The 16,910-nt window shown below is 32.3% G+C and overlaps 1 protein-coding gene across 1 annotated transcript in view; it reads left to right on the forward strand.

The window, feature by feature from the left end:
* Window positions 1-16,910, forward strand: part of RBBP8 (RB binding protein 8, endonuclease) — a 74,321-nt gene that overhangs the window by 26,346 nt on the left and 31,065 nt on the right. Inside the window, exons 5-6 of the mRNA XM_063076784.1 lie at window positions 3,534-3,646; window positions 11,643-11,709. Coding sequence (XP_062932854.1) covers window positions 3,534-3,646; window positions 11,643-11,709 — 180 coding nt within the window. The remainder of the gene's footprint in view (window positions 1-3,533; window positions 3,647-11,642; window positions 11,710-16,910) is intronic.

Below are 16,910 nucleotides of genomic sequence, written 5' to 3' on the forward strand. Positions count from 1 at the left end.
CCTAATGAGTGTAAAATGCTATCTCATTGTGGTTTTGATTTGCATTTCCCTCATGATTAGTGATGTTGAGCATCTTTTCACGTGCTGATTGTCCATTTGTGTATTTTCTTTGGGGAAATGTGTATTTAAATACTTTGCCTATTTTTAAAATCAGTTTTTTTGTTGTTGTCAAGTTGTAAGCTATTACATAGTCTAGATTTAATCCCCTATATATGACTTGCAAATATTTTCCCCTATTCTGTGAGTTGTCTTTTCACTCTCTTGATAGTATCCTTTGATAGCAGTTTTTTATTTTAATGAAGTCCAAATGATCTATTTTTTCTTTTGTTTCCTGTGCTTTGGTGTCTTATGCAAGAAATCATTGTAAAATCCAATGTTACGAAGCTTTTTCCTTATATTTTGTTCTAAGAGTTTTTAGGTTTAGCTTTTATATTTAGGTCTTCGATTCATTTTGAGTTAAATTTTATATATGGTATAAGGTAATAGTCCAACCTTATGTCTCTTACAAATTATTCCTTTTTCTCACTTTCTTTTTGGTTCCCCAAAGATATTTACTTTAAATTTACAGAATCATAGAATTTTAAGATTAGGAAGTATTTTGAAGGTTCATTTAATCCGTTGGTCCCTGCAAATGTGTGGCCATGAGAATTTTTCTGAAGAGCTTTTCATAAAAACCCATGTATTCTTCTAGTTAAGAAATTTAGTTTGCTGAATTTTGATGGGATTTAACAAGTTACAATTTAGAGTAAAAGTGTCATCTCTCCCTGCCACCAACAGGTAGCCCTAGGAGTGGAACATAGTTTTTTTGTTTTTTTTTTTTTAAGACCAGTAATTCTCAATGCTCAGATTGCAGTCCTCCCTTTATAAAAATATTTTGTAATGTCCTTTTTACAATCCCGAAATGAAATTTATAAATAATATAATCTACCTATATATAATTGTTAGAAAAAAATTGATATATGGAGAACTAAATTATCCATGATATATCTCTATATAAAAGTGATTTATAATACATATTTCATAATGTAAATATTATGAGTATGTAAAAGATGAATTGTAGAGATACTTGTTTCTTTATTTAAAATGATCGTGAATGTGGCTGATACAAGTATGTTCGTTGATGATTCAAATAACATGACAATTGTGTTATCAATGACATGATCTTCCAAAATTGTAAAAATTCTTGGTAAATAGGAATAGTTCCAACAGAGCTAATTAATTTTTGATTAATTAAAGTTGTACTAGCTTCTAGTTTAACTTGTAAAAAGCATTATACATGACTCTAATGAGCAAGAAATAAGGAAAAATTAATGACAAAAGAGAAATACTTGAATATGTAGCTAGAGGATCAGAATCAATATCAGATGTCTATTAGGCTTATTGTTAACTCTTAACTGTGCATTTAAGCTATAATTAAAAGCCAAGCATGGGGTAGGGGGGCAGAGCTAGGGTCCCAGCTGTGCAGACAAGTGGGAAAGTTAATAAGCATGTTATAAATGCTGATGATGAAACTTTTATTACAAGCCGTGGGTAGGTTCATAGGTTCAAGGCCTACTTCTGATACTTCAAAATGAGTGGCAGGGCAATTGTAGATAGTTTAAGTACTCAGGAATTTTCTGTAACACTCAAAGACATTAAATAGAGGCTAGAGGCGAGAGTGTAATCCATCTGAATAGATTTTCAGTGTTGACAAAAGCGTTCAATTTTTAAGCATAAGACATAAAGAGAACATAGGAAGGAGAAGATGAGAGTGCCTTGTTCTAAAGCTTTAAGGATTTGTGAAGAGGAGCTTGTGAGCAGATTCCTAGCCCTCATCCCTGAAGATTCTAATTCATTTGGTTTTAGGTAGGACTTACAGATCTTTTTCCTCACTCCCTTTTTTCCTTTTCTCTCCTAGGGTGGTGTTTTGTTTTGTTTTGTTTTGTTTTTTCCTCCCTTCCTATTAAAGTTACCCAAGTGGTTTTGAGAAATAGACAGGTTTTAGGGACCACTGATCTATTCAACATGTGTTTAAATTACCTTCCTAACTTCTGGGTGACCGTCTTTTCTGTGCTTAAACACATGTCCAGTGATATAGGTGAAATCACTGCCTCCTTAGATAACACATTCTATCCTTAAGTAGCTGGAAAGTATTCTTTATACTAAATGGAAATCTGTCCATGTAATTTCTGCCCATTGGTCCTATTTTTAGCCCCTTAGATCATAAATCTTTTTCACGTGATGGACTTTTTAGATATTTGAAGACAGGTGCCAAGTGCTCCCAGTTATCTTTTTTTCCTATCCTTGTTCCCTTCAATCATTTTTATTTGTTTAATCAAAGTCGTACAAGTTCATAGTTTAAAATATTAAATAGTTCTTTTTTCAAGGTTAAGGAAAAGTAAACCCATCTTTCTCCTCTCCGATTTCCCCTTTCTCAGAAGTAGTCACTTTCCAACTGTGCATGTTATTTTGCTGTTAACCTCAAAACCTCTTTTTAAAAATTCTTTTATTGCTATTAAAGTTTTTCTTGACTTAAGTTTGTTTTCTTTTTCCTGCCCTCTGTACAGACACCATTTCTATTTCCCTCTTCCTTCTGATAACATTGTACAATATAATTTTGGTTAGATTGCTATTTAGTTTTTATCTTATTATGACCATATAAATGCAATTCAAAACTGAGAATATCGTAAACTGTGATTAATTTTCCCTTCCCATGTAATTTTTAATGTTCATAGTGTTTATAATGAATTCCTAATGTGGGGTGTGTGTCTCTTTTTTAACAATATTTTTTTCTGATAATATAAATAATGAAATTAGAGAAATTTTGAAAAATATGGGTAAACATTAAGAAGAAATCACCTCTAATACTGTTACCTATGAGGTAACTATTATTAACATTTTGGAATACACCTTTTTTCCTATACCCCCTACCCCTGTGCAATATATGTATTTCTCTCTTCAGCACTCACAAATAGTAAGTAAAAGCTATTTTGTAATCTTTTTTTACATAGTAATAAGTTGTAAATTTTTACTAATGGCTTTTTTGAATGCTAAAAAGGAAATATGAGGTGACTTTTTTTCCCTTTGTATTTCTTGACCTTTGGTGTTTATTCAACAAAAAAAAATTTGTTGAACATTCAGTATGTTTTATATGCTTTGCCCAGCAAAGCAGATGCAAAGTTGCTTAAGATACAATTCCGCCCCTTGGTGCTGAACTGGGGTTCAAATTTTGACCATAATTAATTGAAACAAGGTCAGTTTCTTCAATAAATAAGTTCCTTTGGATAGAGTTTTAAATTGGCATATTTTTACAGAATTTTACTTAGGATTGCAGTCTGTAGAAAATGGTTGTGTAACATGGTTTTAGCCTATGTTCTTACATTTAGCCTATGTTCTTACATATGTTAAAGGTGTAAATACATCATTAGTCTAGTTGATTTTCACTATATTTGCCAAGTCAATTCTTTAGATCTTCATGAAGTATAAAAGTCTTGGGATTCAAATATAAGGAAATATCTTTTAGTAGATGAAACTATTTTGTTTTTATTTCATAGGTTAAGAGCAGGATTATGTGATCGCTGTGCAGTAACTGAAGAACATATGCGGAAAAAACAGCAAGAGTTTGAAAATATCCGGCAGCAGAACCTTAAACTTATTACAGAGCTTAGTGAGTTTCCCTTCTTCAACTTATTAAGTATTGAAAGCATAATGTACTGTTGCTAAAACCTATTAAGCTATATTTCTCCTAAAGTTAAATTATCTCTAATCTTAGTAGATAAATTACCTTTATTTTTAGTAAAGTTTATACAAAGCAGACATAACAGGTATATAGTTTTCATGACGTGCAGTTATGAATATACTATTTTTATTTTATTGTCCCTACCCATTCAGTGTAGGGTTTTCCTACATTCTTAGCCTTCATTTATTCTTTTTCTCTTCTAACATCTCTCTTAACCTTCTCTTTAAACTGTTCATCTCTCACAGTGACCTTTACCTGGGTTTCCCTTAACCAACTCACAATCTATATATCTAAAATCTAATTATCTTTTTTTCCAAACTAATTCCATCTTCTTTTTTTTTTTTTTTTTTCCCCCTGTTAATTATATTGCTGTCCTCTGGTTACTCAAGCAAAACTATATGAATATATGCCCATTATTTTTAAAGGAGATAAGAAAGAATATGGTTATATTCTGCTCCCAGAGATGAATACTATTAAAAGTCATCAGACTTTTAAAACACCTGGTGTGTTTCCAGGTCCGTGTTTGTCTTTCTGTCTCTCATTTTACCCACCTTCTCTCTCTTCTCTTTTGAATTTTAATGGTATCATACCATTCTTCTTATTCTGACATGTTGTTTCACTTTAGACTATGTCTTGCAAGTCTTTACATGTTATTATATCTAGGTCTATATATGCTATCTGTGGTATGTACATGTGAATGGGTGCATGTGTTTATTTAAGAATATGAGGGGTCTTCAAAAAGTTTATGAAAAGATTCATATTATCTTTTAATTTCATTTTTCCACAAAATTTTTGAAGTATCCTCATGAAAGAATATTACCAGCACGTAGAAAACTGTTACATCTCAATAAATGTAGTTGAGATCCACAATCATATTACCATTACTGCTAGAAATAATCTTCAGTAATGTCTATATATCTAGTAGTCAGATTTCCAGCAACTTTAACTGTCTGAAAAATAGCCAAAAACTCCAAGTAAAAAGATTTGTCTACATGCAAAGCAATAAGACAACATTTTTTTTAATGGCTGTATTGTATTCCATAGTGTAGATGTCAGTTATTTAGCTATTCTTACATTAATGGGCAGCTCAATTCTTTTGTTTGTTTGAATGTTTGAGAATTTCCGTTTTTCTTCATCCTCTTCATATTTGGGCAAAAATATACTAATTAATAATATCCTATCTGGTGGGTGAAGAGTGATACCGTTTTGAAATTAGTATTCTCTATATCTATTCAGGTCAAGTATCTTTTCACTGGATCTTTAGTTTGCATTTCTTCTTGAGTGAATGGCTTATATATACTTTGCCCAGTTTTAAGTTGCCCTGCTTGCCCTTTATATTATTTAATGAATTAAAAGCTCTTTGTATGTTAGGAAAGAATTATTAAATCTTTGTCAAGTGTATTGTGCTTATGTTTTCTATGTCACTGTCTATTGTCTGTTAACTTCTTTGTATAACTTCTGTTTACACACCAAAGTTTTGTATATTTCTTATCCTTTTTAGAAAGTCTTTCTTTACCCCAAGAATATAAACACACATACACACACATTTTTAATTCATATATTTAATCCATCTGGAATTTTTAACCTGGAATGTGAAGTAGAAATTTACCATATTTAGGGTATGCAAGCATTCATCCTGAAGTTATTGTCTCATGGTCACAAGGTAGTTGGTACTTTTTTAGGCATTCAGACAAGAAGAGGCAAAAGGCTGAAGTGGATGTGCCAGGAGAATCTTTTTTTAAAAAAAAAAATAGCCTCTTTGAACATACACCTAGTAACTTCTGCTTAAATCTCACTGGCCAGGAACCTCCCCCATCTTCCCCATTATGGGTAGATAGCTAGGGTCCTCTCCTGACCTCTTTAGATCGCTTTATTTTACTGTGAATTGTCTAGGTAAAAATCTGCAAATAGTGACAATTTTATGTTTTCCTTTCAGTTATTTTTACAGTTTCTTTTGGTGGTGATGGTTTTTCTTGATGATATTGCATTGGCTAGAGGCTTTCAAATATTGCCAAATGTAGCAGTTGATAGTAAAGGGAAGACTGTAGTATTCACTTTTAAGTGTGCTGTGGGCTTCTGGTAGATATATGAAATGAAGTTGAGGATATTTCCTTCTGTACCTCTTTTGCTAAGAGTTTCGTTTAATCATGAATTTGTCAAATTCTTTTCTTAGTGTCTATTGAGTGATCATAGGGCTTTTTCTCTTTTAATACGTTTATGTAGTAAATTCTCCTGATACCTTTTCTAGGCTAACCCAGTGTTTCATTTCTAGAACAAAAGGGATTGATTTGTTAATATTTTAATCGTGGTATATGGATTTATGTTGTTAAGTTATATAGCTAGTTTTCCAGTTTTTCTGGTATCAAGGTATATTAACATCAGAGAATGAGCTGGGATGCTTTGTCTCTTTTTTTATATTCCTATGTTTTAAATAATCTGAGAATAGTCAGTCTTTGAAGATTTATTAAAATGTATCTGTAACATCATCTAGGCTTGCTGCTGTTTTTAAGACTGGATCTTTAACTACCTTTTTAATTTCTTTGGTGGTTATTGTTCTCTTCAGATTCCTATTTTTTCGTGAGTCAGTGTAATTTAACTTATAGAAATTGTCTATTTCATTTAGATTTTAGAAATTTCTGGTATGAAGTTTGTGATATTCTTAAAAAAAACAACTCCATATGAGTAGTTATATTCCCTTTTACCTTCTAATGTTTGTGTGCCCTTTTTTTCCTTGATCAGACATGCCAAAAGTCACTGTTTCTAGGCCTTTTCAATAGACAGAACTGGGAAATATTTAGGCAGAAAGGTAGATAAAATACCTCATGAGTTTATGTTATAAATTAAAATTCAAGATTCTAGAGCTTTTACTAACCTCTTCTCTAAAAAAATCTTTCTTTCATTCTGAGAATCCCAGTTCTCAAGGACACCGGGATGATAGAATTAATATATCCCCTAACTACTCGTTTGATTTATCTCATATTACAAGCAGATTAGTGTCAGAATAATTCCACTAATAATACCATCAATGTCATTACTGAAAAGTTTAGGAAAACTAATTTCACGTAAATATGAACAACAGAAAACTTATGGAGGCAAAATCCCAAAGGAAGTTATTATAAGAATAAAGACACTAAGGGATTCATGTTTATGAATTTTTGGTATTTCTGTCTAGTTGCTCCATCTTTTTACATGAGGATTTGGAGAGAGTGAAAAACTGAGCTGTCAATGCTGCCCCCTTCCCAGAATCCCTTGTTTTTTATATGCTAATTTTTTCTTCTGCATTTTTCTGTTGTTTTTACTTTTCCCAGTTATTGAATTTTGAGTTATTTTTTTTTAATTCTGCTTATTATATATTATGTGATCTATGGACTCATATCTTTAATCATATCCAGAAATTTGTTAGCTACTAGCTCTTCAAATATTATGCACTATCCATTCTCTCTATTCTGGGATTGTGACAAGGCCTCATCATTCCATCCTCTGTATATCTTAATGTCTCTTTTCTATTTTTTTATTTCCTTATTTTTTCTCTACTGCATTCTGGGTAGTAATTTCTTCAGATCTCGTTTATACTATTTACTTCAATAATTTCTATCATGCTGAGTTATTTCAGTAACCAAAATTTTTCATTTCTAAAAATTCTAATTGTGGGCCGACCCCGTGGCTCACTCGGGAGAGTGCGGCGCTGGGAGCGCAGCGACACTCCCGCCGCGGGTTCAGATCCTATATAGGGATGGCCGGTGTGCTCACTGGCTGAGTGCGGTGCGGGTTGCAATCCCCTTTACCGGTCACGAAAAAGACAAAAACAAAAAAAACAAAAAAACAAAAAGAATTAAAAATTCTAATTGTTTTTTTTCAAGTCTGCCTAGACTACTAATACCTACCACAATACAATTACCATAACTACCAAAGATTGCCCATAATTTGCTCATATTTTCTAATAGCCAGTCCATATTCATATTTCCACAATTGTCCCTTCTGAAGTCTTTTCTAACAGTTTTGTTAAAACCAACCAATCACAGACCATACATTGCGTGTCTTCTTTTAGTCTGGTATAGTTCCCTTCCCTGTTTTTTTCCTTTCATGACATTGACTTAGTGAAGAAATAGGGTAATTTTTTTTTTAATTATGTCACCTTCTAGATTTTTCTCATTTTCTTTTTTTTTTCTTTTCTTTTCTTTTTTTTTTTTTTTTTTTTTTTTTTTTTTGCTCCTTTATTTCCTGTAGAATAGAAATTGGATCTGAAGGCTTGATTAGGTCCAGATTAAACATTTTTAGCAACAATATTTCATAGATAATACTGTTCACTTCATATTGTATCATACCAGAAAACCGATATTATCTGCTTATTCCCTTCTTAGGAATCTAAGATTGATTACTATGGCCATATTTCTCCATCAGAGTTGTTTTTTCCCTTTATACCACCATGTAATCTGAGTGGGGAGGTGCAAATATGATATGATGAAATCTTGCAAATATGCAATTCTCCCTCCTTGATCTTTCTTTAATGGTTTTAGCATCCATTAATGATCCTTGCCTGAATCAATTATTAGAGATTGTAAAAAGATAATTTTCTAAATCTAATATTCTTTCCACAGTTATCAGCTTGCATTCTGTAAACAGGAATTCTCCATCAAGTGGGGCTATTGCTTAGTTCCTACTAAGAAGGCATGGTACACATTAGTTTTTTTCCTTTCATTGCCAGTTTTCAGAGTAAGGTCTTTGTGTAATAGTTGCCTGTGGTGGTAACAATAAAGTTGTGTGTGTGTGTGTGTGTGTGTGTGTGTGTGTTTCTTACCATTTTGTTTTTGGTGGGAGTGAGGCTTTCTTTCTCTTCTTCGAGTATCATGGACACACGGGATTTTATATATTCAGTGTGCATCAGTTATTTACATTTGTTATTCTTTTTGATGATACCCAAATTATCTCAGTTTTGTCTGCCTGCTCAGTTACTTCTAGCGTGTTCATTTTGTGGATGTCATCTTTTAAATCTTTAAATATTTTATTACTACATGAGATAACTCTATTATCTGAAGTCCTTGGGAATTTATGTGTGAGTTGTTTTCTGCTAACTCTAGTGGTAAGTGAATTGGGATCACTTCGACTGCATTCCAGGAATTCAGGCTTAAACTGGAGATCTCAGGTTCAGTCCCTCACCTGATTGCAGTGCTGATACCAGCATCTGCTTGCTTACACCGCTCGGGTTTTGGCTCGCAGGTTTGTTTTGTTTTTGTTGATGATTGTAATGGTGGTAAGGGAGACCCTTGGATATCTCTTTCAGTGAGCTCAGCAGTTTGGTAAAAATTATGTTTTTATGCAGGATCTAGTTTTGTAGTAAGACTACTATTAGAGTTTCTAATTCACTTGACCACCCTCAAGTGTTTGCTTAGCCCAAGGAGGTTTTTTCTGTTATTTCTTTGAGTATTTCCTCCTTTCTATTCTCTCTTTCTTCTTCTGGAACTCATACTAGACAGATGTTGGGTCCTCATTCTGCCTAGCTTTTCTTTTATTCTTTGTAAATTTATTCTTTTGTGCTGAATTCTAGGAGGATCACTTAGGAGATAGTAATTCTATCTACAGTTAAATTTCTTCTGCTTTCATCCCATTTATTAAGTTTCTAATTTTTCGTGATCTTTATTTCTTTTTCATAGCAGTATGTTTTTTTTAATGGATCCATCAGCCTTCACAATCTTTGTAATGTCAGTTATACTTAATAAAAGATATCTTTTCTGTGTTAAAATTATTTATTCAGAAGTGAATTTTTCTTTTTGACTAGTTTTATGTTTTTTAAATTTTTTTAATTTTATTAGTTTTTTTCAAGTGTTTGCTGACTATTGATTGTCTATAATTGTAGATATCTCTTAAATTGATTGGTTTTGTTAAATGCAGTCTTATTTCCTTAACCCAAGAGAGAATTCCTATTTTGCTGATGGTAAATGCAAGTTCTGATTTACAGGAGTCCTACTCCAATGGCTAAAAATGCTTTTCTGTAGGATATGTGGATAGTTTGTCTTCTGGTTGTGAGTGTGCCTTCTCTAATGTTTACTATAAGTTACTTAAGAGCACTGCTCTTATTTGCTCATCTCGGTATTTATTAATGGACTGTCTTAATGTCAGAGCCTTCTAGAGATCTATCGTCATGACTTTAGCGGAAGGGCAACTGTGGGCCACCCTTTATTTACTCATTTAGCAATTTCTGGGCTTTTCTGCCTCTGCTATTGGAATTGGTATGAGGTTTTGCTAGGAAAACTCACTTTTTTTTAAGGCTCTTTTTTGTTGGATTTTAATCTGAGCCTATTTTTAAATAATTGAGGAATTTTTCATAGTTACAATATGCTTGTGCACCCTTTCTGGATTGTAATACACTTATTTTTCAATGTTATAATATACTTATTTTCAGAGTTATTTTGTCGTTTCATTTGAGAGTCGAGTAAATCAGAAATTTAAGGTCATCTTTGATTTTTCCTCACCCTGTAAAGGATGAGTTGCCAAATACTACTGATTTTGCCTCTGTAACAGTTATTGCACCTATTCTTACTCCTATTTCTACACCTGCCACATTAGTCTGGTTACTCATTTCTTTTAATGATCACCTGACTTGTTGATACTTTCTTCTCACTTTGGTATAGGCTATACATACCAACAAATCAATCTTCCCATCATTCATCTATGAAAAATGATACCTAATAATTTTTAAGATAAAGTTCCAATTTCTTAGCCAGTATTGAAAGCTGTCTACCATTTATTATAGCCAGTCTTTCTTCTTTGTTCCACTAATTCTCTGCATAGAATAGAATCCTGTCCAGCTCCGTTGTCTTTTCTTTGATGAATCCTTTCCTGATGAATCCTTCCTTTCCTTGAGAAGTCAAGGGCCCAAAGAAACCTTTTTCTCCTTGGAAATTCTTTAGTACTTCATTTGTAGTTCTCTAATGCCCTTGTCACTTACAGTTGTATAAAACATGTTTATGTAATATCTTGTCTCCCTCACTAGACTACACGTTCCTTTATATCAGCCTCCATATCTTTAATTTTTTTTTCAGTCCTCTACAGAAGGTAGTTTATTTTAGTAACCTTATGTATTGTAGATAGCCTCAAAAATTTATTTACTCAGTGTAACAAAATATGTTTAGATTTATAAACCACTAAATTATTAAGGCATTTTTGGAATATGATAAACCTTCTTTGATAGAGGTTACTTTTATTTATTGTGACTTGATTTCTAGTACTTACTTCTAGTAAAACAGATGCTTAAACAATGACATCCTATTAAACATTGATAAGAGTTTTGAGCTATCTCCAGCAGAAATTATAGCCAAAATTTAATTTATAGCTTTATAAATTACATAAGGCTAGACAGGAAAATTTAGTGGAGGAAAAGTCAAGCAAATAGATACTACTTCAATGTGTATGTTTAAATTACTGATACCATAATTATTCATGAAACATGGAGTATGACTAAGGAAGAAAATTTTAGTTAATAAATGTGTTTATGTTATAAAAATTTTACCGATATTCAGTGTTATTTCATTTTTATGATCAAATTTATTTCAACATAAGTGACTCTCACTAAAATGGTATTTGAAATTGGTAGGACTGAGTAACCAGATGGAATGCTTTCTTGTCCTCTGTATGAATAATTAGACTATACTCCCTAGTACATGAGGTACTCTTTCTTCTTTGCCCACAAGCATAACATAAAATCATCAGTTAATCAGTTACATGGAACTGGCACAATATGAGGTGTAGTAATCACACCTAGTAACAGATTAGTTTTGCACAGTAGTGTTTTAACCCTGAGTAACATTATGACTTAGAATTAGAAATCCTAATTTCTTCATAAACGTTGACATGTTTTATTGAAAAAGCCTATCATAGATGTTAATATAACTATATTATGTGCCTTCTTTCTCACATTGTTTTTAAGTGAATGAAAAGAATACTCTGCAGGAAGAAAATAAAAAGCTTTCTGAACAATTGCAGCAGAAAATTGAGTAAGTATTTTTTCTCAATTGTAGCAGAAAATAGAGTATTTCCCCCTGATTTTTCTTTTTTTATTTTAGTTAGCTATACCAACCATGAAGATATCTTAGGAGCTGCGGATTCAGTTTAAAAAATTATGAAGTGTTTTGCAGTAAAAAATATAAAGAAAATCACTATATTTTCATTTGTGCTTTGAGAGCATATATGAAAAGTATGTATGTATCTCTTAGGTTAGTGTGTGAGTACATAGAGATAGTATCAACATTTTAATTAAAGCATTTCAGTTTTTATAATGATATGTTATAAATAACAGAGAAATTATTAAAATACTTACATTTCAAATATTTGTGTTTTGTTACCTCCTTTGCAGCCCTATCCCAGAAGTTTCATAAAAGAAAATGAAGAAGTGTTTTCTTCTATACAGTTCTCAGGCCTATAGAACTTCTTCCATCCTCTGTTCCTCTACCCTTTTGCCTCATTTCTCTTAAAGAATAAAAGTAATAACTTTTATCCTGTGTGCTATTTGCTCTTCTATGTATCTTATGCTTGTTATTTATAATCCTCTCTGTGATTCTGCAAAGTAGTTTTAGTATCCCTACTTTACAGGTAGGGAGAACAAAGCTTATGAAGTCAAATAATTTGCCTGTGATCTCACAGCTAGTAGGTAATAAAACCATTACTCAGACCCATATCTTCTATTTTAAAAGCCTCTGTTCTTTCCATTATGCAACACTGTCTCAAAAAAAGAATATTTTTCTGGATGTGGTCTTATTAATGCAGAGCCAGAGATATGGCTAGCTCTTAGTTCCCATTTATATAAATAAAGTTTATGTAGTATTTTTTTAAAACTTAGGATTCAGAATAGTCCTGATGGTTTAATAGGTTTCTTCAAGATCCTGTTGCATTTGAGTAGATATCTACACAAAAACTTTGGTAAACTATGGAGATGTAATGTATTATTTTGGCTTAAAATAGTTATTGTCTATGTATAAACATGTCTCACAGGTGAAATTAACGTTTTTATCAGTATGCTTTCAGGTTATGTATGTCCAATAGAATTCTAATATACCTCTCATGTGATTAGTCCAAAGAATAGTGAGAGCCAAAAGGAATTTTGAGGAGGAATTATAGTCTAATGAGGAAAGGAACTTATGGGATCTGACAGGTTATAAAAAGTGTGTATGAAAATGTCTATACTTTCTAATTTTACTCATGCTCTGTAATGAAGAGATGCTAGAACACAGATCTATAATCTTTTATATGTGATTCCAAAACCCAAAGAGTTTTTTGAAATATTATTCACAACCTAACGTCACCTCAGCTAACAGAATGCTATTTATAATCTTTATCCCACTTTGTGTGAGTATTTATATGTTTTGCTGTGAAAATATTGATGTGTTTGATTACAGGATGTTGCCTCAGACTCCACTGAAGGTGTTATGTAATAACTTATACATGCTCTGTATTACCTTTCATTTTTTTAAAAATCTGAGTTCTGAATCTCACCTGATCCCAAGGATTTCAGATAAGTGATTGTTGACCTGCATTCATTTATGTTATGTGAAGTGATTTAGCACATTTGACTTATGGTATTTTGAACACAAACTGAAGATATTTATATAGATAAGATACTCAGTGTGTAGAGGTTAATACAGAATTAAATAGGTGATTGCCTCAAAAACCGAGGAATATAAAGTATATTGAAACTAGATTATGTCATTTTCTTGGGAGAAATATGAATTCTAATTAGTTTAGAATTTATTTTTAGTGTTCTCAAATACAGTTTTTCCTGATGAAGTTCATTGATGTTTTAGAAAAGTAAAAGGTGAAGTTGGAAGTTAAAGGCTAATCATATAGTTGAGCTCAGGGCATGAATGTTTTATTTAGGACATTTTTAGTCAGAACAGTATAGGAGGTAATCTATTATGTCTTTCAGTTCTGTTCTGAATTTTAGTTGCAATATCATGAGCCAGCTTCTTTTGTAGTTTGCTTTTCTCAAATTTTCTTTTGCTTGGCAGTTTTTTTTTTTTAAGTAGCAAATATCGTCTTGTAAAGGGAACATAGTTTCCTCTGACTACCTAAATCACCATAACATTGTGTTAGTACCTGAAATTCCTCCTGAGCTTTAGAAAAAATATTGACTTATACTTCTGCTTTGTTAAATGCAGTATTCTAACTCACCTGAGCTGGTTTTGATGTTACAGATGCCTAGTATAATAGGACAGTTATTTAGTGACACTACAGTAAGAAATTGCTCAGTAAAAATTGCTATTACAAAGTTTAAATATACATACCTACAACATATACACACACTGTCAACTCTGCCAGTCACAGAAAGCAAATAATTAAATAAGCTAGGTATTGAGGTCATGACTTTCTTTGTTTTGGGAAATAAATGTGATGGGTCAGTGAAAGTAAAAGGAGTCTATACACTTAAGATTTCAACGGACTGAAGCCTATTTAATTTTAGTGATATGAAATTATTAGAGTTTTTTCTAAGCTTGTGTAGAAATCACTCTGTTGACAAATTGTATTTGTTGATTCTCATTTTGCTTTCTGGGACCATCTGGAACAAGTCTACCACCTCTTCTACTTGACTGCTCTTCTAATACATGAAGACAGCTATCATGGCCTTCCTCAGTTGCCTTTGCTAGAGTAAATATTCTTTGTTCTTTAACTGTTCCTCATGTGGCATTACTTCAAGATTCTTCAAAGTACCATTTCTCTTTAATGTTTTAGTTTGTCGGTATCTTAATTAAAAACTCAATATTATAAGTATTGTCTGGCCAATAGAGCGATACTGCCACCTCCTCTTTTCTGTATCTTTTTACTTATATTATTATGGTCCAAACATACATATATTACTGGTAGTTTCTTATGGGGTTTTCAGTTAACAAAAACCATGAAGTCTTCCTTATCCTCTACTTGTAGATTTGCAGTTTTAAATATAAATACAGGACTTCACAGTCATAGCTTCATTGTAGGTTGTTGGAGAAACCTTGTATCATTTAGCCTTCTTCATCGTAAGGTAATTTTCTGGGCACTGGATATCTGCATATATTATTTCCTTTTCACAACTTTCCTACAAAAAGGAAATAGGAAGGTACAGTACCATACCCGTTTTGTAGATGAGGAAACTGAGGCTCAGAAAGGTTAAATAACTTACCCAATGTGACTAGTAATTGTCAGACCCAGGATTTAAACCCCCCAGGTCTACCTCACTTCATAGTTTGTATACTGTTTCAATAGTCTTGTGCAAAAACAGTCTCACAGGGTATCTACATGGTATCACTCTGTAGGTGGCAAAGCCCAGATTCTCTCACCTCTGACTCAGTTCAGTAAGGCTTATACCTAGCATTTATTCCTGTTCAGTTTCATTTTATTAGATTTGGCCCATTATTCTAGCCTTAGGGTAGAGGGGTATCCTTCATATGCTGATTTTTTCCCCTACTAAGGTTAGCTTTTATTCTCAGCTTTGTGTCTTCCACAAATTTGATGAATATTTCATCAGTGCCTTGCATCAAGATCATTAATAAAATGTTGAACAAAACCTGCCTGATGATGGAGTCCTGAGGCATACTACTACAGATTTCCTTCATTAATGATAATTTGTGTCAGTTAGGAGCTCTCTTTATTGATGTCTAGTTTGTATTTCTACTTTTTGTTTACAGAGAGAAGATACCAAGAGAATCATTGTCAGATGCCTTCCTGAGAGCCAGATATACAATAAAGCATTTCTCAGAACAGCTCGCCTAATAGCCCTACTTTTTAAAATTAGTCTTATTTGAATTATTCATATAATAACTTATACTGTTCTAAGGGATGAGGGTATCAGAGTCACAGGTTTGTACTTTAGGGAATCCTCTTCTTTCTTTTTTTGAACATCAGAACATTTAAATGAACTTGATGGCTATAACATTGCTAACTTAAATTTAAATTATGCTTTAACTATTCATGTTTTTGGAGGGAAAAAAGTTTTGACAGTACTTTAAGGAGAAGCTTACAAATAAATAGTCAAAAAAGTTTAAGGTCATCAGAAGGAAAAGTAAAGGAAGGATAACAAGTATGCACAATTAATTTAACCGAAAGATGTGACGTGAACTCTTAACTTTCTTCAGAAAATCAGTGAGACCTGATGTTTTGAAGAAGAAACCTGATTAACACATGGAAGTTGTTTTGCTTTATTTTTCCTTTTCTTTTATGACAAAAGAACAGAGCCAGTACTTGTTTACTTAGTTTGGGCACCTCTAGTTAGAACTAGTTTGGGGGGTTTTTTTGTTTTTGTTTTTGTTTTAACTTTTATGATCCCAGCTACTTCTACATTGACTCTGCCAGGAAATCAGTCTCGTGACTCATTCATGTTTCAGGTTGAATTTTTATGACTAATAGTCAAGCAGGCTGTGACGGGATTAGTTAGAGCTAGGTCAGGTAGATTTCACACTCCATTAATCGGTAAGGCTTTCTCACATGACTTTAGCTTACTCTGTTTTTCCAGAATAAGAGTAGAGTTCCAGAAAGGATTGAAAATTACATATTAGATTCATCGCACAGAATAGTGACTATAATAAATAATACAGCATTGTTTATTTCAAAATTGCCAAAAGATTAGATTTTAAATGTTTTCACCACAAAAAAAAAATGGTAGGTATGTGAGGTGATGGATTTTTTTTAATTCAATTTAATCATTCCACAGCATAAACATATATCAAAACACACCCTATAAATACATATGAGTACAGTTATCATTTGTCAATTAAAAATAAAATTTAAAGAAGATTAAGTACTAGCTCTAAAGATTGTTTTTTAGTATAGAATATAGGATTATAGAAAACAATAATATTGATATTTTCCAGGAAAGTGAAAATCTTTGTTAGGGAAAATTAATCTTTGTCTTGTAATGTTTTTTAAAAATCTCTGTTGGTCATAGTTTATAAAATTCTCATTGTATAATTCTTTGTTAGGCAATAATATTACAAATTGATAGGAGTATAGTAGGACAAACTGGTTTGGTCATATTAAGCTTAAATGCCTGACTGGTAACAATTGGTTGGCAAATAAGTTCAGTAATAGTTTGACATGGGAAAGTCAGTTAACTTTATTTTACTCAATAACCACAATTCAATTCAAACTCAGTCTGTAGGTGCCATTGGCCCTGAATTGAATCCCAGAAGAACGTATGCCTAGATTCGCACAAATTTATTCCTTTAATGGA

The sequence above is a fragment of the Cynocephalus volans genome, chromosome 13, assembly GCF_027409185.1.
Source record: "Cynocephalus volans isolate mCynVol1 chromosome 13, mCynVol1.pri, whole genome shotgun sequence".
Taxonomy (NCBI): domain Eukaryota; kingdom Metazoa; phylum Chordata; class Mammalia; order Dermoptera; family Cynocephalidae; genus Cynocephalus; species Cynocephalus volans.